General features: G+C 40.5%; 1 protein-coding gene across 13 annotated transcripts in view; it reads right to left on the reverse strand.

Annotated features, from left to right (window-relative positions):
• Window positions 1-26,205, reverse strand: part of LOC138675459 (protocadherin gamma-B2-like) — a 502,075-nt gene that overhangs the window by 282,262 nt on the left and 193,608 nt on the right. Inside the window, exon 1 of one of the 13 annotated variants that reach the window (XM_069763719.1) lies at window positions 9,056-11,691. The exons of 11 other annotated variants lie outside the window; for them this stretch is intronic. In XM_069763719.1, the coding sequence (XP_069619820.1) occupies window positions 9,056-11,479 (2,424 nt within the window). In that variant the 5' untranslated portion in view covers window positions 11,480-11,691. Of the gene's footprint in view, window positions 1-938; window positions 3,463-9,055; window positions 11,692-26,205 lie in introns of those variants that run through there. One more of the 13 variants, XM_069763725.1, reaches the window with a different exon arrangement.

Here is a 26,205-nt window from a genome sequence, read left to right on the forward strand (position 1 = left end):
GTGTATAGTCTTCAGCTGATTCAATTGTCCTTTCACCAAGAAAATATACATCTACATTTAATATTTTAATTCTTTTACGTAAAGGGGTTGTCTACTACTGGATAACCAACTTTATCAATTGGATAATGTAGGTGAAAAACACGCTGACTAAAAAAACCCCCAAAACAATATCTTCCAGACTGGGACAACATGACCCTACAAACCTTGGTCATAATCTTTAATTTATATTTTGTGACCTCTAAAAGTCTCAAAAGAGAGTCAAACTATTTTCTTGTGGGTCACAGAACAGCTGCCCACCTGGTGACTCATATTAATATTGTCATAATCAGCACTGGCTTCAGTAGAGGCCTAGTGGATGACAGTAAATATATTGTCTGAAATTGCAGAATTATGCTTAGCAAAACTTTGTACTGGCAAAAAGCTTCATCTTCACGTTTTACCTGATGTTCATAGATGCCAAACCAGATGACACTTTATATATTTTAATCAACACACACGTAATGACTCTCATTTACCGGCATTGTTCAATACATTTTACTTAATGGGGTATTAACATCTGGTAACTTTAAAGCTTATCCACAGATAAATGGAATAAATGAACAGTACAGTCAGGTTCCTCTAACGGTACCCACATTTTTCTGGGGAGAAGAGCATTAATGTACGCTGCATTCACTGAGGAGGTGTTCAGTCTTCCCACGGGAATGGAAATTCCGACCACATCTCCACTGACAGCGCTGGTAGTCAGACCATTGTTCTACAGATAAATGCTGGGCCCACTAGTGAGATCCACATCCTCTATACATTTAGAGCATATCTTTTGAATATGACATACATTTATCAAATGAGACTACACTTAAAGTAAAGAATACAATTGCAAAAAATATTTTTGAACTTCCAATATAAAAAAATGGGGAAAAAAGTAAAGCTATGAAAGGTACCTGTGATATAAGATTTTCTGCAGGTGAAGAGTTCTGTAAACTTTCATTTCCAAATCCTGGATCATCAGCATCTATTAGACTGTCCACAGGAACATTGTGTTGAGGTTTGAGGAAAGCAAATTCCCTCTCGCTTGGATCCAGAGTTACACAAACATCATATGAATATGGCAGAGGTAATGTCCCAGGGTTAAACTGGGAAAGAAATCTGGGATCCATCTGTGGATATAGACTTGTACTTAAAGGTCCAAATGAAGTATTGGATTTGGAATCTTTGCACTTTGCAACAACTGCAATAACCACAGTCAGCACGAAGAAAAAGGAAATCAGTGCCAAAGCGATCACCAAGTAGAATTGTAGATTGGACTGTGGCTCTATTTTACCAGATTGACTGTTCAATTCAGGAAGAACTTGCTGAAAACTAAGAGCTACCACAATATTAAAAGTGACTGAAGCTGAGCGGGAGGGAATCCCATTGTCTTTTACTAAAACCACAATTCCATGTTTCACTTTATCTTTTTCTTGGAACACCCTCAGTGTCCTGATCTCTCCTGTGTGCTGGTCAATGGTGAAGAGCGATGGTTCTGAAGATTGTAAAAAGTAAGACAACCAGGCATTGTGTCCAGAGTCAGCGTCCACCGCCACCACCTTAGATACTAAAGAGCCTTGTTCAGAGGTCCAAGGAACCATCTCAAATGTTGAGCTGTCAACCTCTGGTGATGGGTACAGAATGACCGGTGAATTATCATTTTGGTCCACAACAGAAATTCTTAGCATAGTACTGCCATTTAATGATGGAGATCCATTGTCCCTGGCGATGATTTGGATATTAAATTCCTTATGATGCTCATAATCAAATGATTGTTGTGCATAAATCACTCCCGTTACTGGATTAATAGATATGTAGTTTGACATCGGTGTTTCTTCCTTCTTCATGGTGGATATTGAATAAAATATTTTAGCGTTGTCTCCACTGTCCATATCTTTTGCTTGAATACTGAATATTGAAGCTCCTTGTGCATTATTTTCTGGCACAAATGCTGTGTAAGTCAATTTCTCAAACACTGGAGCGTTGTCATTGATGTCCGATACATCCAGTTGGATCATTGTTCTAGAAGTCATTTCTGGAGAACCTTTATCGGAGGCTTGCACTGTGATGTTATAGGATGATATCCTTTCTCTGTCCAGATTACTTTTTGTTATAATTTTATAGAAATTACTTGCTGAGGACACAACTTGAAATGGCACATCACCGATAATTAGACACTGAACTTCTCCGTTTTCTCCAGAATCTTGATCGCGAATTTCCAGTAGTGCTACAACTGTGCCCAATATGGAGTCCTCAGCAATAGGGGTCGATATTGAAGTAATGGACATCTCAGGAGGATTATCATTTTCATCTATTACTTCTATTAAAACCTTGGCATGAGCAGCGAGGCCTCCTCCATCTTTGGCTTGAACCGAAACTTCATAATTCTTGGTCATTTCATAATCTAAAAGTTTTCTTGTTTTTATTTCTCCATTTTCAGGATTTATAATAAAAGTTTTGAGAATATTATTTGCCATTGTACTGAATGAGTAAGTGATCTGTGCATTGACTCCTTCATCTTCATCACTTGCACTGACCTGCAGAATTGTAGAGTTCACCGGTATATTTTCTTTCACAGATACTTTGTATAAGTTTTGAGTAAAGATAGGAACGTTGTCATTTAAATCTGTCACCATTATCTTTATTATTGTTGTCCCAGATTGTGCAGGTTTTCCACTGTCAAGAGCAGTCAGAGTGAGTTCATATTTGCTTTCTGTCTCCCGATCTAAGGACTTTTCTAGAATAAGCTCTGGAAATACACTGCCATCAATGCCTGTCTCCTCTCCCAACATGAAATGCTCATTTGTACTCAGTCTGTAGCTGATCAGGGAATTAACACCGACATCCAGATCTTCTGCTTTTTGCAAAACAAATCTTCTTCCTGGGGAGGTTGCTTCACTCAATTCTATTCTAACTGTATCATGTATAAATGTAGGAGGATTGTCATTTATATCCTGAATATTAATCTTTATACTGAAGACATTTAGTGGATTTTCAGCCACAACATCAAATGTAAGGACACAATCAGCTGCAGCTCCACACAATGTCTCCCTGTCTATCCTATCAGCAATGTACAGGTTTCCATTATCCAGGTTTATGCTGAAATATTTCTCAGAAATCCGAGAAACAATGCGAAATTTCCGATTTGACAGCTCCTTTACATTTAAGTCAAGATCCTTTGCTAGATTTCCCACTATAAAACCTTTTCTTAATTCTTCATTAATGGAATAATAAATCTGACTAGAGACTGAATGACACAGCCAGGAAAATAAGAAGGGAAATATTACTTGCCATCTGAGTCCTTGTTTATTCTTCTTCCATAGCATTTTCATCCTTGTCTGTGTTTGAAATATTAAAATCTTCTTTTTTTCATGTAATCCTGGTTTAAAATATCCTAAGGTTTCTTCTTTATGCCACCAGCATCAAGCACATCCTAGTCAGAAATGGCTGGTATTCCTCTGCTCATCTATGCATTGTCTTTCCCTAGCAGAGCTTTTCTAGAGCCAATCTCTTTTCCTTCTTGGTAAACAGTGGCGCTCTGAGGACAAAGTGGGGTACTGCAGCACAATTATATTTTTTTATTGTAAATTACAAAATTTTCAGTATTTGAGATATAAAGTATCTTAAACAAATCTGAATATTAAATAACAGAAAATATTAACAAGGTTAATGCCATAATGACACAAAAACATATTATATATATATATATATATATCACTGTACCAAAACCTTTCATATAAAATGCATTTTATAAGAAAAATGTATGATATCTTTTTTAATATAAATGAATGTTATATTACAGAGGAAGTGATGATTTAATCATTTCTGTATGCATGCTGAATGTTAAAGTAAAATACACAATGCTAATTTAATTTAATAATATAAAACTCATAGGCCACAATGCAAAATCTGTATAAGAACACATAATATTGACTGTCTCTGATGCAGAAATATTGGGTCCTTCAATATGCCTTGGTTAAAGGGAATCTGTTAGTAGAATCAACCCTAGTAAGTAATCTATATGGGCATGCAGGTGATTAGAAGCTGAATAAGTTGACACCTTGATATCTGTGATCTGATGTCTTGTTACTAAGAAATCCCTGTTTTTCTTATATGTAAATGAGCTGTTTTCACGATATTTTCCCAGACGTTATCCAGTCTCCATAATAAAGCCTTCCCTCCTCCACTTTCGTACGGTCATCACTCAATCTCTTCCAAGACTTCCCCCGAGTATCCTCATCCTCTCGAATTTTGTGACCCAACTCGTACAATTGTCTCCCACATTCGGAACATCCAGGCAAAACTTGAAAGCTTACCTATTCTAGATAACTTATAGCCCACAACAATCCTGCTGCCACCTCACCATGACCAGAGCCCAAAATGTAGTCTTCTCTCTCTCTACACTGTATACAACATGTACAGCACCATGAAATCAATGGAACTCTAATAATAAATAATTATGATAACAATAATTTTGTTTTCCAAACATGAAAAAATGCAAGTATCACACTTATACACAAATTGGTACCTAAACATTAATATTAAGACTTAAGACAGACAAGACTATATCGGCTCTTTTCGAGAGGCTTGTAGCACTAAGAATTTCTTTATTATGATTGCTCACATCTTTAAAAACTCTTCTATGAAAATGTTGCACTTGGAAAAGTGATTCTCATGTCTCTAGATTGTAAGATAATAGTTTTAAAGAGTAAGTCCACTTTTAAATAGCTTTTCACACTTTAGATTTATAATTTTCTGAATAAATAACTATTTTAAAGCGCTGCGGAATATGTTGGCACTATATAAATAAAATTATTATTATTATATAAATAAAATTATTATTATTTTATGTTTATTGTACCGGCATGCCATGAGAGGCATGCCATGAGAGGCAGTCAGAGGTGTATCCAACCGTTATTTCCTCTCTGTTCTTTTCATCATGTATATGTTAATATATATTTGTTATGTGTTGCTAATTAAAAGTTAAAGTACAAATTTAGTTTACATCTCTGAAGCTTTAGATTTAAACACATTTTTTACTTTTAACTTTTTGCTTCTTGCACACAGTTATGATATACAAATCACTTTAGTAAAAGCACTGAAATGTAAATCTAATATAGAAGGTAAATCAGTAACATTTACAGCAGTTATAAAAGCTATAACCACAAGAACAATATTTACTTATTATTACCAACGGTAAAAATAAAAAAAAATGACCAACAACTATAGGAGATCTCTATTGCAAAAGATTAAAAATACAATGTGATGGATATATCCAAGTTATTATGCAAATTGGATTTGAGTGTCATAAAGATTTAATTGTTTTGTTTTTCAAATAAACTCAATGGATCACTGAAATCAATCTTAAACACATGTGATGATTAGTTTTCCAGGTGATTCTAATTAAAGAAAAACTAGTACTTAAAAATGATGTTCCACATTATTAAGCAGGCCACAGTTTTCATGTAACATGGGAAAGAAAAAGGATCTCTCTGCTGCCGAAAAGCATCAACTAGTGCAATGCATTGGTCAAGGGCCGAAAACATTAGGTATTTCCCAAAAACTTAAGCGTGATCATAGTACTGTTAAGAGATTTGTGGCTGAATCTGAGCACAGACGTGTTCGTGCTGATAAAGGCATAATGAGGAAGGTTTCTGCCAGGCAAGTTCATCGGATTAAGAGAGCAGATGCTAAAAAGCCATTACAAACCAGCAAACAGATATTTGAAGTTGCAGGTGTCTCTGGAGTCCCACGAACCTCAAGGTGTAGGATCCTTCAAAGGCTTGCTTTGGTTCATAAGCCTACTATTCGGCCATCCCTGAACAGTGTTCACAAGCAGAAACGGTAGCAGTGGGCCCAGACATACATGAAGACTAATTTTCAAACAGTCTTGTTTACTGATGAGTGTCGAGCAACCCTGGATGGTCCAGATGGATGGAGTAGTGGATGGTTGGTGGATGGCCACCATGTCCCAACAAGGCTCCGAGGTCAGCAAGGAGGTGGAGTCAGGTTTTGGGCCAGAATCATGGAGAAACAGCTGGTAGGGCCCTTTAAGGTTCCTGAAGGTGTGAAAATGACCTCTGCAAAGTATATAGAGATTCTGACTGCCAACTTTCTTCCATGGTATAAAAAGCAGAAGCGTGCCTTCAGGAGCAAAATAATCTTCATGCATGACAATGCACCATCTCATGCTGCAAATAATACCTCTGAGTCATTGGTTGATATGGGCATAAAAGGAGATAAACTCATGGTGTGGCCACCATCTTCCCGACCTCAACCCTATAGAGAACCTTTGGAGTATCATCAAGCAAAAGAAATATGAGGGTGGGAGGCAGTTCACATCAAAATAGCAGCTCTGGGAGGGAAGAAATACAAGCAGAAATGCTCCAAAAACTCACAAGTTCAATGGATGCAAGAATTGTGAAGGTGATATCAAAGAAGGTTCCTATGTTAACATGTAACTTGGCCTGTTAGGAGGTTTTGGAGTTAAATTTTTGTCAGTGAATGTGACCTCCTAATGCTGCAAATTCAACAAATGAGCATTTTCAGTCCTTTAAACCATATCAAATGTATAGAAATTCTACTGTGCCTAATAATTTGGAACAGTGCATTTTGAGTTTTTATTCATTTTGGAGATTATGCTGTTATCATTGGGGGAGGTTTCTTCAATAAAATTCGACGTATACTCTAACGGGCAATGACTTATTAGACTGACTGTCATTTGCACTGACCATTTAGGAAAATCGGAGAAAAATATCATTTGCATAATAATTTGGAACATGGTGTATATATATTTTTTTTAGCAAACAATGAAAGTATTTACACAACTGGTAGAAAGGAAAAGGGAAGAGCGCCATCTTCTTATATGTCTTTAAATACCGCTTCCTACCACCTGACTAAATCTCAGCCAATAAACTGGGTCATTCTTGTATCACTGCCATTCACTCCACCATCCCATCTTTTGCCTTACAGTCTAAATGTTCCCCCGTTAAGACAGAGCGGTTGCTGTAATACTGTACAGCAAACGATCTTTTCAAATACATAATGTGAGGCTAACAAAGAAATAGGAGAAATACCAATATGCAACCGTATGCAGTAATTGGGTAAAGAATAGGGATAAACGGACATGTGGACGTTCGGGTTCTGGTACACGACTCAAACTTAATTTCAAGGTTCGGTTTGGGTACCAGAACTGTATCCAAATGTGAACTAGAACCTGAATCCCATTGAAAACAATGTTGACTCAAACTTTTGAGCTGGAAAAATCTCTCTCTCTGTAACTGACTTCCCCCGGTACCGCCAAACATTGCAACGGACTTCAAGGAGAAGTCCATATTTGGCATTTCGCACCAGACACTAACACAAGTTCGGATTTGCTCATCTCTAGTTAAGAACAATATCATTACCCAAGAAATCTTATAGGCCCAAACCCTTCACAAAGAAGAAAGGATCACAGAAGGTTCTTAAGAACAAGCATCAGTCACCTAAGAGTTTTGTTTTTTAAAACTTTGCCAATACTTAGTGAATACAACATATTTAAACTACTTAAAGAAATCTGTAATGTTTTTCTTTATCACACAATTAAGTGCATAAGATTTACAACATATTATAGTCTTTTCTATCCCTTTAACATAAAACACAATCAACTTTAGTAGTTAGTTTAGACACAAGAGCTGTAATCTGCAATATAATTTTCTGCAAATTGTTACTATTCCTGAAACTAATTATTAACTTTTTTCATTCTAAATACAAAATGTAAACAAAAAAACATAAATTGTACAGAATAGAAATATTTCATTACAGAATATAAACCTGTATAAGAATATAGACATATTAACTCAAGAAGTGATCGCAGGAGGCAACTTTTCCACATCAATAACCTCACTGAATGTCATTGCACAGCCTAGTAAATGATAAGTGTGATTGTGAGTCCTTGTATGTATAGGCCTCCTGTCAAATCTAATTCTCTCAATGACAAACATATTTCATCAGATCACCATGAGCTCTAAACCTGCCCAAGACAGAAGACAACAATGAACATTGCACTAAATGGTTTACCCTCTCTTAAAATGCTCTGTGCTATAGTCATTTCCATTACAATGGTGTTTCCATCTTTCTCTATTAACATCTAGAATTATCCTGATGCCACAAAGTGTTTATTGATCCAAGAACACTTAAGTGACTGTGATATTTTAGATTTGTCAGAGAAACTACAGTATAATACATTAGTGGGCCGATTTCATCAAGACTGGCAGAGTGCATGCTAGCACTACACCAGCCTTCCTGGAGAAGAAGGCACCAAATTCGACACATAGTAAATTCAGTGCCTCTTCTAAGTGGTATGCACTTACTTGTGCTGTGCCAAAAATGTTACTCCTGTCAACACTTGGATAACTTGGAGTAGCTCTTCTGATGTTTAAAAGGCCATCAATTTTGATGACTTTGATAAGTGAGCATGACCATGCCCACATCACTTGCCAGCTCTTCTCCACCTCTGTCCATTTTGATGGAGCTCATTCAAATTGGCGTGAAAATTCAAACAAGTTGCCAAACTCTGCATTGTTCAAACATTTTGCAAATTTCAAAGCTTTTGCACCAGCTTTCTGGCATAAAAGCTTTGATGAAATTCCCCTAAGTTTTCCAAACTCCATTTAAAAAATCTACAGGGCGTGCCGCAACTTTTTAAATGATTTGAACGTGAGTTTTAAAAGGCGAAATCTGAAGTAAACCCTTAGCAAAATCTGCAACAAAATCCACATGTAACATGATGCATGCAATGTTAGTGGCAAAATAGTCAGCTACTACATATAGGTTCCGTCTGCATCCATACAATGCGCCATTCTATGATATGTCTTGTATTGCCTCTTGGATCATTCTTCTACTATGGAAAATGACAACTTTTCTGTAGCAAATAGCAATTTGGTGTATTAACGATGTGTTGAAACCAACACTTGGTTGTCATTGCTTGATCAATAAAACAACAAGATTACAACATACGATTTTGAGTTCCCATAATATTGTTTGCACTCACCTGCATAGAATTATTAGTAGAATCATTTGTATTCTCATTTCCAAGTCCTGGATCATCAGCATCAATTAGATTCTCCACCGGTACTTCTAGGCTTGATTTCATATAAGTGAAGTCATTTTCACAAGAATCCAAAGCCACACAGACATTGTATGAGTTTGGCAGAGGTAGAGATCCATCACTGTACCAGGAGAGAATTCTGGGATCTATTGGTGGATAGAGGTTTGTCCGCAGAGTTCCAAATTCTGCTGCAGGTTTTGATCCCTTGCATTTTGAAATAATTCCCAGCAGGATGGTTACAATGAACAGCAAGGAGATGAGTGCCAAAGAAATGACCAAATAGAATTGTAAATTAGATTGAGTATCTTCGCTAATTTCATTGATAAATTTTGGAATAACTTGTTGGAAATTATCTGCAATTACAAGACTAACTGTGACTGTAGCTGAAAGTGATGGAAAACCATTGTCCTTCACCAGCACCACAACCTTATGATTCAAAGCATCCTTTTCTTGAAACATACGTACGGTTCTTATTTCACCAGTTTGCTGATTAATGGTAAAAAATGCTGATTCTGCTACTGACAAAAAATCATAAGAGAGCCAAGAATTATGTCCAGAGTCTACGTCCACTGCAACTACCTTTGCTATCAAGGAACCTGGTTCAGATGCAAAAGGCACCATCTCAAATGAAGAAAATCCTCCAATATCTGGAGATGGGTACAAGATCCTTGGTGCATTATCATTCTGGTCCACTATACGGATAATTAATGTAACATTGCTGCTTAGACATGGGAACCCATCGTCGGTGGCATTCACTTGTATCACAAACTCTTTATGCTTCTCATAGTCAAATGATCTTTGTGCGTAGAGATCTCCAGTCTCCATATTGATGGAGAGATAGGATGATATTGGTGGATCTTCCGATATGGTGTTGAAAATTGTGTATATTACTTTAGCATTGTCTCCAGTATCAGGATCGGAGGCTTGGACACTGAAGATTGAAACTCCTGGTAAATTATTTTCTGGCAAATAGGCAATATAAGTAGATTTCCTGAATAATGGCGCATTGTCATTAATATCAGATACTTCCAAAGTGATAGATTTTTGGCTAGAGAGCAAAGGAGATCCTCTGTCACTAGCTAATATGGTTAAGTTATAAGTGGACACTTTTTCTCTGTCAATGAAACCTGTAGTAACAATTCTATAATAACTATCAGATGTTAAAATCAAATTGAAAGTTATTTCTTCCATGAGTTTACAATCAACTTCTCCATTTGCTCCAGAATCTTGATCATGAACTCGTATAAGAGCTATTACAGTACCAGGCGGAGAGTCCTCAGGAATTGGAGAAGACAATGATGTGAGGGATATCTCAGGAGCATTGTCATTCACGTCTATTACTTCTACTAATAATTTGCAATGGGCAACAAGGCCTCCTCCATCTTTAGCTTGTATGGAGAGTTCATAGTTCTTTATAACTTCAAAATCTAATGGTCTATTGGTTGTAACGTCACCACTTCTTGGGTGGATGGTAAACATCCCTGTATGATGGACATTAGCAGATGTTTTACTGAAGGAATATGAGATTTGGGCATTTACACCTTCATCGCTATCAGTTGCATTTACTGTAATTATAATGGTATTGATTGGTATGCCCTCATTTACACTGACTTTATAGACTTCATGTGTAAATATAGGGAAATTATCATTTGCATCACCAACAATAATGTTTACTACAGTAGTACCAGATCTTACAGGCTTTCCTCCATCCAAAGCTGTTAATAGCAGTGTGTGAATATTTTGGGTCTCTCGATCTAAAGGTTTCTCTAACACAAGCTCTGGGGATTTACTGCCATCATTACTTATCTTCTCATTCAGTGTAAAATACTGGTTCTCAGAGAGTGTGTAGGATTGTATAGAATTAAGACCAATATCTGGATCTTCTGCATTCTGTAAAGAAAATCTGGTTCCTGGCGAAGTCAGTTCTACCATTTCCACAGTAAACGATTCATGAAAAAATCTAGGAGGATTATCATTTATATCCTGAATTTCTACAGTCACTTTGAAAACATTAAATGGTTTCTCAACCACAGCATCAAAGCTTAGGAAGCAAGATGGTGCTGCCCCACACAATGTCTCCCTGTCTAGCCTGTCCTTAACATACAGATTCCCATTTTCTAGACTGACATAGAAATATTTCTCTGAAACCTGGGATAGAATTTGCAGTTTTCTAGATGAGAGCTGTTTCACATCTAATCCAAGGTCATCTGCAATATTTGCTATAACAGAGTCTTTCCTCATCTCTTCTACAATGGAATAATGAATCTGACCGGAGACTGAATGACACAGCCAAGCCCAAAGAAAGAAGAATGTTACTTGCCATCTGGGTCCTTTGTATTTCTGCTTATATTGTTGCATCTCAGTCATCTTCAATCAGAATCTTATCTCTTCTATAATCCTTCGGATTGTCAGGCTTAATAACCCAGCAGAACCGATATAAAATCTGATTTGTGGTTAAATGATAGTAAAAATCCAGCAAAAAATTAACAAAAATCCTCTGTTATGTGAAGACAGAATCCAGAATGCGTCTATATCTCTCTTGCAGACCTGCAGTGTGTCTGAGGAAGAAAAATACCAGTGGCTCTCCAGTTCTGTATTCTTCTCCTTATTGGTTAAACAGCGGCGCTCAGAGGTGAAAACGAGGAACTGCAGCACTTATATAGTTTCTCTGTTCATCATTGGTGTCAAATATTCCATATTGTTCATATTTTATAGATTAAAATTATTTTTTTTTTCAATGTAAATATCTATAAACGTTTTTACTGAGTAAGTCATGAATGTCTGCCAATATCAAAAAATATTATTTTGATATTTTATTATTAATTGTTGGATTGACAACGTAAAACCTGCTCTAATAAAATTAATTTGATTTGTCATGTATTCTTGTTTTTACAGTCAAAGATATTGTCCATCAGATATTATTCTTTTTAAAAGGCTGAGAATACCATTAAAAAAGTGATCCTCATCTCATACCCCACTCTTCCCTTACCTACCCTTCACTAGTCCCTACTTCTGGGGTCACCTTGAAGCACTAGCAATGACAGCTCAGCCAATCTGTGGTGGCAGCAGTGACCCGCCTCTGCCAGTGATTGGCTGAGAGGTCATTTCCTGTATAATATGATGTGATGGACCAAGGAGTAGTGAGCAAGGTAACCTAGTGAACATTGCAATGTACGTGGCAGGAGATTAAAACAAATCTCAACTGGACCTGGCCCTGCTTGTTTTGCTTCCCATGATGAGGTGATGTCCCATATCTAGATATCTGCCAGATCACATATGATGCACAAGCAGCAGGTATTGTTCACTCATCCTAATCTTTAGAATACCTGCTGATCACATAGGCAAGCTGGCAGGTATCTGTGGACATGATATCACCAGACCTGCTAAATATCCGCTTCAAACGCAAACAAGGCCAGATTACCCCTTTAATTCTATGAGTTTTTCAAAGGCATAATCTAAAAAAGCAAAGAAAAACTCAACTCTTTCTCTATATGAGTTATCTATGGAAATATTATATTAATTCTATCAATTGCAGCAAGAAAGATGCTATATGTGTGTAATTACTTGAAGATTCCCAAATCTTTCCTTACACTCAAGCATTTATAAAGCATTCTATGTTTCCTCTTTACCGTAAAGGGACCTCTGTTTTTTTGGCCCTCAGGTTACAGTTCCCACTCACTATGGAGCATAATGTCCTGTAACAGTACCGGTAGGATCTATATGCTTTCCCCAGGCTCATAACCACTGTTACCCTATTGATTTTTTTTTCATTTCTTGATGAATTATCTGAAAATCATGGGCAAATAACTCATGGGTAAATCCTGCTCTCCTTTATAAAGATCACAAGATCACAGACACCTTTATATATACATATATACTAGATGGTGGCCCGATTCCAACGCATCGGGTATTCTAGAATATGCATGTCCACGTTGTTAGGACTGGCGGAACGCACCAAGAGAGATGATATAGATGCGTTCGCAGTCCGGGGTCCACCGTGCAGGTGAAACCTGCTGCTAGGAAATGACAGACAATATGGCGGTATTCAAAAGTATACACGCGTGGGTTAAACCTCACCCAGCGTGAAGAAAGCGATCCTGTTGCATCACAGGACCGCGGTACCGCACATAGAGCGCGAGCAAGTGGTCAGCGAACTAAACCCCAACAGGGATTGTAGTCCGATTAGACCCGTGCTGGCACTACACCGCTACTGGGTGTGAAAGGAATTATATAATTAAGGCACCGAAGTGCGAACTGTGCCGTGCTGGCAGGCACCACTAAGCACCCAGACGTGGGTCAGGAAGCGCACACTGGCGCGTGGCACCGCAATGGCGGTCACAGCAGTAGACACTGACACGTGTGTGACACGTTGAGTGATAAGTCGGGCGCTAGATAGCAGCCATACTCCATACGCGAACAATCATACAATAGGGTAGGGGTATTTAAAGAACGACTTGCACTCACAACAAACACACGTATTAAATTGTACACTAGCGCATGGCCGTGCGGTCATGCGCAGTTTATATAGTTGCAGGACAGGAAGCGGCCACAGAAACTTTGCCCTTCCAAGACCTGCCAAGAGGACCAATAGAATGCGCTGCAGAGTCTGAGCACATGACCCTCGATCTCCAACGGGAGATCTTGCCCTGGGCATGCTCAGTGTGCGCAGACAAGGACTTAGTCCCAGAGAAGTCCACTCGCTGCTGACCAGTATAGGCTTTACAGGCAGAAGCTGGAGAAGCAGCAGTAACTCTTCTCACAGAGTCAGACTGAGCGAGATGCTGGGATCGACGTCCCTGCTGAGCAGGCTCCACTGCGGCTGGAGGAGAATGGGAGACCGCAGCGGAGACGGATTGAGATTCCCCCTGTGCAGCAGAGGAAACTCGACTCCTAACACACGTAGTACGTTGCCCATCGACGTAGTATATTGCCCAGCGATGTAGTATATTGCCCATTTACGTAGTATATTGCCCAGCCACGTAGTATACAGCACAGAGCCACGTAGTATATTGCACAGCGAGGTAGTATATTGTCCAGCCCCGTAGTATATTGCACAGCCACGTAGTATATTGCCCAGCCACGTAGTATACAGCACAGAGTCACGTAGTATATTGCACAGCGAGGTAGTACATTGTCCAGCCCTGTAGTATATTGCACAGTGACGTAGTATATTGCACAGCGATGTAGTATATTGCCCAGCCACGTAGTATATTGCCCAGCCACGTAGTATACAGCACAGAGTCACGTAGTATATTGCACAGCGAGGTAGTATATTGCCCATCGACGTAGTATATTGCCCAGCGACGTAGTATATTGCCCAGTTACGTAGTATATTGCCCATTTACGTAGTATATTGCCCAGCCACGTAGTATACAGCACAGAGTCACGTAGTATATTGCACAGCGAGGTAGTATATTGTCCAGCCCCGTAGTATATTGCACAGTTACGTAGTATATTGCACAGCGATGTAGTATATTGCCCAGCCTTGAAGTATACAGCACACAGCCACGTAGGATATTGCCCAGAGACGTACTATATTACCGAGCCACGTATGTCACAGGTTAAAAAAATAAAAAATAAACATATTCACCTAACGATCCGAGGGCCCCTTGTAGTTTAATATACTCACCACTCTGGTCGCTGCTCCTCAGCGCCCCGTCTCTCCGCTTCCTGGGATCCAACGGCGCTCTGCAGATGGGCACGCGGCTGCCGCCATCTTGCGTTCCCAGGATGCTTTGCGAAATTACCTATATGACTTAGCGGTCTCGCGAAACCGCTAGGTCTTATGGGTAATTTTGCAAAGCATCGCTGGAAAAAGAAGATGGCGGCAGGCGCGAGCGGGTCAGCGGACAACAGAGGGTGAGTATAGCAGGTTTTTTGTTTTTGTACTATTTTTAACATTACTTTCTTTTACTATTGATGCTGCATAGGCAGCATCAATAGTAAAAGGTTGGGGACACACAGGGTTAATAGCGGCAGTAACGGAATGTGTTACCGCTGGCATTAACCCTGTGTTAGCGGTGACCGGAGGGGAGTATGGAGCGGGCGCCAGGGACACTGACTGTGTGTTGTGAATTCTGTGGCTGAATTCACTCCTGTGGTCACAAGTGGTACTGCAGCTTCTGAGCTTCCTCCCTCAGGTGTTCTGGTGAGCTCGTTAACTGCTTCATTACTTAACTCCGCCTGATGCTGCTATCCTTGCTCCTTGTCAATGTTTCAGTGTTGGATCTGAGCTTCTCCTGATTGTTCCTGTGACCTGCTGCTCTGTATAGCTAAGTGCTTTTTGCTTTTTTGTTGCTTTTTTTCTGTCCAGCTTGTCTTTTGTTTTGCTGGAAGCTCTGAGACGCAAAGGGTGTACCGCCGTGCCGTTAGTTCGGCACGGTGGGTTTTTTTTGCCCCCTTTGCGTGGTTTTGCTTTAGGGTTTTTTGTAGACTGCAAAGTTCGCTTTACTATCCTCGCTCTGTCCTAGAATATCGGGCCCCACTTTGCTGAATCTATTTCATCCCTACGTTTTGTCTTTTCATCTTACTCACAGTCATTATATGTGGGGGGCTGCCTTTTCCTTTGGGGAATTTCTCTGGGGCAAGTCAGGCCTATTTTTCTATCTTCAGGCTAGCTAGTTTCTTAGGCTGTGCCGAGTTGCCTAGGTAGTTGTTAGGCGCAATCCACAGCCGCTTTTAGTTGTGTTTAGGATAGGATCAGGTGTGCAGTCTACAGAGTTTCCACGTCTCAGAGCTCGTTCTTGTATTTTTGGGTATTTGTCAGATCACTGTGTGCGCTCTGATCGCTAAGCACACTGTGTTTCTGGATTGCCTTCATAACACCTGTCATTAGCAAACATAACAGTACAAGGAGCCAAACTAATGATTCTCAATAGAGGGAAAGAAAAAGTTCTGACATCATTTTTTTTTTTTTTCTGCTCTGTGTTCACTTTTTTTTTTTTCCCCTAGACATTTGGGTGATTCTGGACACAGGTGTGGACATGGATATTCAGGGTCTGTGCTCTTCAATGGATAATCTCGTTATAAATGTACAAAAGATTCAAGATACTATTGATCAGAAATCTATGTTACAACCAAGAATTCCTATTCCTGATTTGTTTTTTGGAGATAGAACTAAGTTTCTAAGTTTCAAAAATAATTGTAAGCTATTTCTGGCCTTGAAACCTCATTCTTCTGGTAATCCTATTCAACAGGTTTTGATTATTATTTCTTTTTTGCGCGGCGACCCTCAAGACTGGGCATTTTCTCTTGCGCCAGGAGACCCTGCATTGAGTAGTGTCGATGCGTTTTTCCTGGCGCTCGGATTGCTGTACGATGAGCCTAATTCAGTGGATCAGGCTGAGAAAAATTTGCTGGCTTTGTGCCAGGGTCAGGATGATATAGAAGTATATTGTCAGAAATTTAGGAAATGGTCAGTACTCACTCAGTGGAATGAATCTGCGCTGGCAGCTTTGTTCAGAAAGGGTCTCTCTGAGGCTCTTAAGGATGTCATGGTGGGATTTCCTATGCCTGCTGGTTTGAATGAGTCTTTGTCTTTGGCCATTCAGATCGGTCGACGCTTGCGCGAGCGTAAATCTGTGCACCATTTGGCGGTACTGCCTGAGGTTAAACCTGAGCCTATGCAGTGCGATAGGACTATGACTAGAGTTGAACGGCAGGAATACAGACGTCTGAATGGTCTGTGTTTCTACTGTGGTGATTCCACTCATGCTATTTCTGATTGTCCTAAGCGCACTAAGCGGTCCGCTAGGTCTGCCGTCATTGGTACTGTACAGTCCAAATTCCTTCTGTCCATTACCTTGATATGCTCTTTGTCGTCATTTTCTGTCATGGCGTTTGTGGATTCGGGCGCTGCCCTGAATCTGATGGATTTGGATTATGCTAAACGTTGTGGGTTTTTCTTGGAGCCTTTGCGGTGTCCTATTCCATTGAGAGGAATTGATGCTACACCTTTGGCCAAGAATAAACCTCAATACTGGGCCCAGCTGACCATGTGCATGGCTCCTGCACATCAGGAAGTTATTCGCTTTCTGGTGTTGCATAATCTGCATGATGTGGTCATGTTGGGGTTGCCATGGCTACAAACCCATAATCCAGTATTGGATTGGAATTCCATGTCGGTATCCAGCTGGGGTTGTCAGGGGGTACATGGTGATGTTCCATTTTTGTTGATTTCGTCATCCACCCCTTCTGAGGTCCCAGAGTTCTTGTCTGATTATCAGGATGTATTTGAAGAGCCCAAGTCCGATGCTCTACCTCCGCATAGGGATTGTGATTGTGCTATCAATTTGATTCCTGGTAGTAAATTCCCTAAAGGTCGATTATTTAATTTATCCGTGCCCGAACACGCCGCTATGCGCAGTTATGTGAAGGAATCCCTGGAGAAGGGACATATTCGCCCATCGTCATCACCACTGGGAGCAGGGTTCTTCTTTGTAGCCAAGAAGGATGGTTTGCTGAGACCGTGTATTGATTACCGCCTTCTTAATAAGATCACTGTTAAATTTCAGTATCCCTTGCCATTGTTATCTGACTTGTTTGCTCGGATTAAGGGGGCTAGTTGGTTCACTAAGATAGATCTTCGTGGTGCGTATAATCTGGTGAAAATCAGGCAAGGAGATGAATGGAAAACTGCATTCAATACGCCCGAGGGTCATTTTGAGTATCTAGTGATGCCGTTCGGACTTGCCAATGCTTCATCTGTGTTTCAGTCTTTTATGCATGACATCTTCCGTGAGTATCTGGATAAATTCCTGATTGTTTACTTGGATGACATTTTGATCTTCTCAGATGATTGGGAGTCTCATGTGAAGCAGGTCAGAATGGTTTTTCAGGTCCTGCGTGCTAACTCTTTGTTTGTGAAGGGATCAAAGTGTCTCTTCGGTGTGCAGAAAGTTTCATTTTTGGGGTTCATCTTTACCCCTTCTACTATCGAGATGGATCCAGTTAAGGTCCAAGCCATCCAGGATTGGATTCAGCCGACATCTCTGAAAAGTCTGCAAAAGTTCCTGGGCTTTGCTAATTTTTATCGTCGCTTCATCTGTAATTTTTCTAGCATTGCCAAACCATTGACCGATTTGACCAAGAAGGGTGCTGATTTGGTTAATTGGTCTTCTGCTGCTGTGGAAGCTTTTCAGGAGTTGAAGCGTCGTTTTTGTTCTGCCCCTGTGTTGTGTCAGCCAGATGTTTCTCTTCCGTTCCAGGTCGAGGTTGATGCTTCTGAGATTGGAGCAGGGGTGGTTTTGTCACAGAGAGGTTCTGATTGCTCAGTGATGAAACCATGTGCTTTCTTTTCCAGGAAGTTTTTGCCCGCTGAGCGTAATTATGATGCGGGCAATCGAGAGTTGCTGGCCATGAAGTGGGCATTCGAGGAGTGGCGTCATTGGCTTGAAGGAGCTAAGCATCGCGTGGTGGTATTGACTGATCATAAGAACTTGACTTATCTCGAGTCTGCCAAGCGCTTGAATCCTAGACAGGCCCGTTGGTCGTTATTTTTTGCCCGCTTCGACTTTGTGATTTCGTACCTTCCGGGCTCTAAAAATGTGAAGGCGGATGCTCTGTTTAGGAGTTTTGTGCCCGACTCTCCGGGTTTATCTGAGCCAGCGGGTATCCTCAAGGAAGGAGTCATTGTGTCTGCCATCTCCCCTGATTTGCGGCGGGTGCTGCAAAAATTTCAGGCGAATAAACCTGATAGTTGTCCAGCAGAGAAACTGTTCGTCCCTGATAGGTGGACTAATAAACTTATCTCTGAACTTCATTGTTCGGTGTTGGCTGGTCATCCTGGAATCTTTGGTACCAGAGAGTTAGTGGCTAGATCCTTCTGGTGGCCATCTCTGTCACGGGATGTACGTACTTTTGTGCAGTCCTGTGGGATTTGTGCTAGGGCTAAGCCCTGCTGTTCTCGTGCCAGTGGGTTGCTTTTGCCCTTGCCGGTCCCAAAGAGGCCTTGGACACATATTTCGATGGATTTCATTTCTGACCTTCCCGTTTCTCAAAAGATGTCAGTCATTTGGGTGGTCTGTGATCGCTTTTCTAAAATGGTCCATCTGGTGCCCTTGGCTAAATTGCCTTCCTCCTCTGATTTGGTACCTTTGTTCTTTCAGCATGTGGTTCGGTTGCATGGCATTCCTGAGAATATTGTTTCTGACAGAGGTTCCCAGTTTGTTTCAAGGTTCTGGCGAGCCTTTTGTGGTAGGATGGGCATTGACCTATCCTTTTCCTCGGCTTTCCATCCTCAGACTAATGGCCAGACCGAACGAACCAATCAGACCTTGGAAACATATCTGAGATGTTTTGTTTCTGCAGACCAGGATGATTTGGTGTCCTTTTTGCCGTTGGCTGAGTTCGCCCTTAATAATCGGGCCAGCTCGGCTACCTTGGTTTCTCCATTTTTTTGCAATTCTGGGTTCCATCCTCGTTTCTCTTCAGGACAGGTTGAGTCTTCGGACTGTCCTGGTGTGGATTCTGTGGTGGATAGGTTGCAGCAGATCTGGACTCAGGTAGTGGACAATTTGATCTTGTCCCAGGAGAAAGCTCAACTTTTCGCTAATCGCAGACGCCTTGTGGGTCCCCGACTTCGTGTTGGGGATCTGGTTTGGTTATCTTCTCGTCATATTCCTATGAAGGTTTCCTCTCCTAAATTTAAACCTCGTTTTATTGGTCCGTATAGGATTTCTGAGGTTCTCAATCCTGTGTCTTTTCGTTTGACCCTCCCAGACTCCTTTTCCATACATAATGTATTCCATAGGTCGTTGTTGCGGAGATACGTGGCACCTATGGTTCCATCTGTTGAGCCTCCTGCCCCGGTTTTGGTGGAGGGGGAATTGGAGTATATTGTGGAGAAGATTTTGGATTCTCGTGTTTCTAGACGGAAACTCCAGTATCTGGTTAAATGGAAGGGTTATGCTCAGGAAGATAATTCCTGGGTTTTTGCCTCTGATGTTCATGCTTCCGATCTTGTTCGTGCCTTTCATGCGGCTCATCCTGGTCGGCCTGGGGGCTCTGGTGAGGGTTCGGTGACCCCTCCTCAAGGGGGGGGTACTGTTGTGAATTCTGTGGCTGAATTCACTCCTGTGGTCACAAGTGGTACTGCAGCTTCTGAGCTTCCTCCCTCAGGTGTTCTGGTGAGCTCGTTAACTGCTTCATTACTTAACTCCGCCTGATGCTGCTATCCTTGCTCCTTGTCAATGTTTCAGTGTTGGATCTGAGCTTCTCCTGATTGTTCCTGTGACCTGCTGCTCTGTATAGCTAAGTGCTTTTTGCTTTTTTGTTGCTTTTTTTCTGTCCAGCTTGTCTTTTGTTTTGCTGGAAGCTCTGAGACGCAAAGGGTGTACCGCCGTGCCGTTAGTTCGGCACGGTGGGTTTTTTTTGCCCCCTTTGCGTGGTTTTGCTTTAGGGTTTTTTGTAGACTGCAAAGTTCGCTTTACTATCCTCGCTCTGTCCTAGAATATCGGGCCCCACTTTGCTGAATCTATTTCATCCCTACGTTTTGTCTTTTCATCTTACTCACAGTCATTATATGTGGGGGGCTGCCTTTTCCTTTGGGGAATTTCTCTGGGGCAAGTCAGGCCTATTTTTCTATCTTCAGGCTAGCTAGTTTCTTAGGTTGTGCCGAGTTGCCTAGGTAGTTGTTAGGCGCAATCCACAGCCGCTTTTAGTTGTGTTTAGGATAGGATCAGGTGTGCAGTCTACAGAGTTTCCACGTCTCAGAGCTCGTTCTTGTATTTTTGGGTATTTGTCAGATCACTGTGTGCGCTCTGATCGCTAAGCACACTGTGTTTCTGGATTGCCTTCATAACACCTGTCATTAGCAAACATAACACTGTGGGGGGTAAGCAGCGGAGCGCCGGGGACACTGACTGCGGGGAGCAGAGCGCCGGGGACACTGACTACGGGGATCAGAGCGCCGGGGACACTGACTGCGGGGAGCAGAGCGCCGGGGACACTGACTGTGGGGAGCGGAGCACCGGGGACACAGACTATGGGGAGAGGGCGCCGGCCACTGACTGCGGGGATTATGGAGCGGCCATTTTCTTCCGGACTGTGCCCGTCGCTGATTGGTCGTGGCTGTTTTGCGGTGACCAATCAGCGACTTGGATTTCCATGATAGACAGAGGTCACGACCAATGAATATCCATGACAGAAGGACAGACAGATAGAAGTACCCCTTAGACAATTATGTATATATATATATAATGCAGCGTTCTGTAAGACCAACTCAAGCACTAAACATGCATACATACATACTTCCATGCCACCATATCTTCTCGCCCACTTGCAAAATGTGTCGACAAAACAATAGAAAATAGAATGTGACATCATACATGTTTTTCTTTCTGACGTTCCACGTATTACTGTATATGGACGTACAACATCAAATGATCCTCAAGATATTATCAAGCTTATCAAATCACCAGCAACAATCAAAGCAATTAAAGTATTACTTTTACATTTAATTTCAAATATATTAAGCAGAGAAAATTCAGGACAGACTAAACATTTTTGAAAGCGTACAACCACCCTGCTGTGAGTGAAGGCTTTCACCTATAGTGAAGTTCTCCCTTGGCCCGTAGATGATGCTCTGGTTGTGCTACAAAATATTTTTTCTACTATAATGGAAGACAAAATTATTTATAGTATGATAGATCATTGTTTCAAGACATTCTTATTTTTCCAAACCTGGCAGTAAAGTACAAGCTACACATGGCCTGGAAATACAGCTGTATAAACATCAAGTTTGCTTTTTTCTCCTCACGAGACTAGTGTCATGCCACTCTTATTAAAAAGTTTCTCCTTCCATACATTTAAAAAACACTCACCTCCAAGTCGCTAATTGGTGGAACGTAATCTTTGACACTTTCATTTCCAAGCTCGGAATCATCAACATTAATGAGATTATCCACAGGGACATCCTGATGGGGTCTCATGTATGTGAAGTCATTTTGACTTGAATCCAAAGCCACACAGACATTGTAGGAGTAAGGGAGTGATAAAGTCCCATTTGAAGAGTGAGACAACATCCTGGGATCTATAGGAGGGTACAAACTGGAGCTAAAAGCATCAAAGATTGGTAGGGACTTGGCTTTCTTGCACTTGGTTATGATGACCAACATAACAGTTATAATAAATAGCAGTGAGATTAGAGCAAGGGTTATCACCAAGTATAACTGTAAATTAGATTGGGGATCTTCATCAGTTGGTTTATCCCCAAATTTAGGGAGTATCTGCTGAAAGTTATTGCCAACACCAAGATTGAAAGTAACCATAGATGAGAGCATTGGATCTCCATTGTCCTTCACCATCACCGTAACTGTATGGCTCAGTATATTTTTCTCTTGAAAACATTGTGATGTCCTAATCTCACCAGTATTTTGATCAATGATAAAGCGAGTTGGTTCTGACAATGGCATGAAATAATTGGAAAGCCAGGAATTATGTCCAGAGTCTGCATCTGTTGCGACTACTTTAGTTATTAAACAACCTGGTTCTGAGTCAAAAGGCACCATCTCTAAAACAGCCATCCCACCAATATTGGGTGATGGGTACAAGATCTTTGGTGCATTATCATTCTGGTCCACTATGTGGATAGTTAACCTGGTATTGCTACCCATAGAAGGGGAACCACTGTCCTTCACTGATACTTTAATTTGGAACTCTTTGTGTTGTTCATAATCAAATGATTGCTTGGCATAGATGACCCCTGTCTCTATATTGATGGAAAAATATGAAGACGCTGAAAGTTCTTCTGGATTAGTGCTAAATATTGAATATGAAATTTTAGAATTATCAGCAGCATCTGGATCTGAGGCTTGTACACTGTATATTGAGGCCCCTGGTAAATTATTTTCTGGTACATAAGCGACATAGCTAGATTTTGTAAATATGGGTGGATTGTCATTAACATCTAACACCTCCAGTGAGATCACCTCTCTACTGGACAATGGAGGAAATCCTCTGTCTGTAGCTAAAATGGTAATGGTATAATGAGGTACCACCTCCCGGTCCATGAACTTTGTAGTAACGATTCTATAACAGCTACCAGATGATAAAACTAAACGAAAAGACAGATCTTCCATTATTGTAGGGTCAACATCACCATTTGCTCCAGAATCTTGATCTTGGACTCTTATAAGCGCAATCGCAGTGCCAGTTGGAGAGTCCTCAGGTATGGGACTGAATATTGAAGTGTTGGATATCTCAGGAACATTGTCATTCTCATCTATTACCACTATTATGACTTTACATTGGGGAAAAAGGCCTCCTCCATCTTTGGCTTGGACTGACACTTCATAGTTCCTCATTAGTTCAAAATCTAATTTGCCACTTGTTTTAATTTCCCTGGTCACTTGTTGGATGGTGAACATTCCTGTTTGATGGACATCTCCAGATCTTTCACTAAATGAGTATGTGACCTCTCCATTCACTTCTTCATCTCCATCAGTTACCTTTAAGAGGCATATAGTAGAATTGCCTGGAGAATTTTCACTAACATTAACTTTATATACCTCGAGTGTAAACACTGGAAAATTGTCATTTGCATCAGTTATAATAATCAATACAGTTCCAGATCTCACAGGATTTCCTCCATCCATAGCTGTTAGTATTAGTTCATGATTCTTCTCTGATTCTCGATCCAAAGTTTTCTCCAAAACAAGCTCTGGAGATCTACTGCCATCATTACTGATCTTCTCTCTCAGTGTAAAATGTTAGTTGTCACTTAGCTTGTATGTATGTATGGAATTTGCTCCAATATCTGGATCTTTTGCACATGGCAAAACAAATCTTGCTCCAAGGGAAGCCAACTCTATCATTTCTAGAGTGATTGCCTCATGAAAAAATCAAGGATAATTGTCATTAATGTCCTCAATCTCTATCTCAGCTCCAAAAATATTTATAGGATTTTCAACTACAATATCAAAGAATAAGACACAGGAGGCTGCTGTTGCACAAAATGTCTCTCTGTCTATCCTGTCCTTTACATACAGATTCCCATTTTTCAGGTTCACATAGAAATATTTCTCTGAAACATCTGATACAATCATCAGTTTTCTAGATGAGAGCTGCTTAATATCTAATCCAAGGTCATCTGCAATATTTGATAAAATAGAGTCTTTCCTCATTTCTTCTACAATGGAATAATGAATCTGACCGGAGACTGAATGACACAGCCAAGAACATAAGATAGAAAATGTTACTTGCCATCTGAGTCCTTTGGATTTCAATGTAGGTTTCACTTTAGCCTTTATACAGTATCTTCCATATCAATTTGTCTAGTTAGCTGCAATCCAGATGGTAAGTGTTTATCACAAAAACTAAATCATAAATCCAGAATTAATGCAGAGAGAATCCAAAAGATGTCTATGTCTTCTCTCTTCTGATCTGCAATATGAGTGAGCACTGAACAGATCAGATTTCCAGCTATTTTTTCCTCTGCTTATTGGTTAAACAGTGGCGCTCAGAAGCGTAATAAAAAAGTCACAGACTGGGAAACACCTAACTCTTTGATGGAGAAATTCACGTGTCGATCCTCGGCCAGTTTCCCACCTTCTCCCTCTGGTCACCCCACTACCTCTTACTGCCTGTTTCTCCATGCCAGATTTCCAGGTTGGGTCGGAGAGTTCATCGTCCACTACCTCGTCTTCTACTGCCGCACTCCTAGTTCTCCTGACTTTGTGACTTAACAGCAACCAGACTTATCAGCAACTGTGTCTCATCATCATCTTCCTCCTTAGACAAAATGTACTGCTCCCCCACAATATTCTAGTGGTCGTAGCTGCTGTAAGTTTTCTGTATCAACAAACAGCATTTTCTCCTGTCCCTTTTGGAACATGCAAGGTGAGAGGCCACGATCAAGAAATTATGTTGTAAAGAGCTCCTTGGAGTATCCTAGTGCAGGATCACTAGACTCTTGGGACTCAACATGGTGGGAGTAAGGAGGATCAAGGTGAGGATTAAGTGACCAAGACTGTTGGCTGGTGAGACTGGACCATGTGGAAGACTGTGGTGCTGCCAAGCATGCTGAAAGCATTATCTGCTAGCCAACAAACCACCTGTTTGCACTGCTTCTGAAGTGGTGTACTGTGCCTCCCTGCAAAGTGGGACAGGTCATATTTCTCGGGCTACAGCATCAGGCGTAGTGGCACATGCCTCATTTTCTCAGAGTCTGCATGCACCATCATCAACATTTCCACTTCCCATCCCACACACCTTATGCATTTTATAATTGCTAGGTCTCTTGAAATCAAGTTTATTTTTAAGAACAAAAAAATTGACACTTGCAGCAGTCAAAGCACTTTTCTGAACTTTAATACTGCCGTAATGTAAAACAAAGCATATAAAAGTGCATTAATGACTAATGGAAACCAGAAAAAAATTCTATGCTTTTTTGAAGTGTTATATACCACCAAAATCTACCACAAAGCGCATAATACTCTATGGATGACTAATTCATTCCAGAAAATTTTTTGAACTCTTTCAGAATGTGATGTATCACCAAAAGTTAACACAAAGCTTGTAATACTCTATGGATGACTAGTTGAATCCAGAACATTTTTCCACTCTTGTTTGGAGTGTTATATACCACCAAAATTTAACAGAGAGCAAATAATACTCTATGGATGAGTAATTTAATCCAGAATTTTTTTAAAACTTTTTTGGAGTGTTATGTACCACCGAAACTCTGCATTTACAAACAACAAAGCACAAGATTTGCACCAGTTCTCTGGAAAGCACTACCTCAGATGATTTGACTGATACATATCTTCCTGTGCTTTAAAAACACAAATAAGTCTATCATCTCAACTCACTAACATAACTCTCCGCTGTTCATTCCTTCTAAATATTTTTCAGAATTTTCTCCCCCTATTCATCTGTCTCCACACCCTCCATGCACATGAAAACTGCACTTGATAATTTCACTTAAACATAACAGCTGATGACCAGATCACACAGCTTTATATGAAAATCCCAATTTATTATACCTTCTGGATCTGAAATAACAATCACTTTTCACCTTTTGTGTCCCCATTTCCCTGTAGATTGTAAGCTCCGAGCAGGGCCCTCAGTCCTATTGTAATTGTTTAAACTGTCTT

Source organism: Ranitomeya imitator, chromosome 4 (assembly GCF_032444005.1).
Source record: "Ranitomeya imitator isolate aRanImi1 chromosome 4, aRanImi1.pri, whole genome shotgun sequence".
NCBI lineage: Eukaryota > Metazoa > Chordata > Amphibia > Anura > Dendrobatidae > Ranitomeya > Ranitomeya imitator.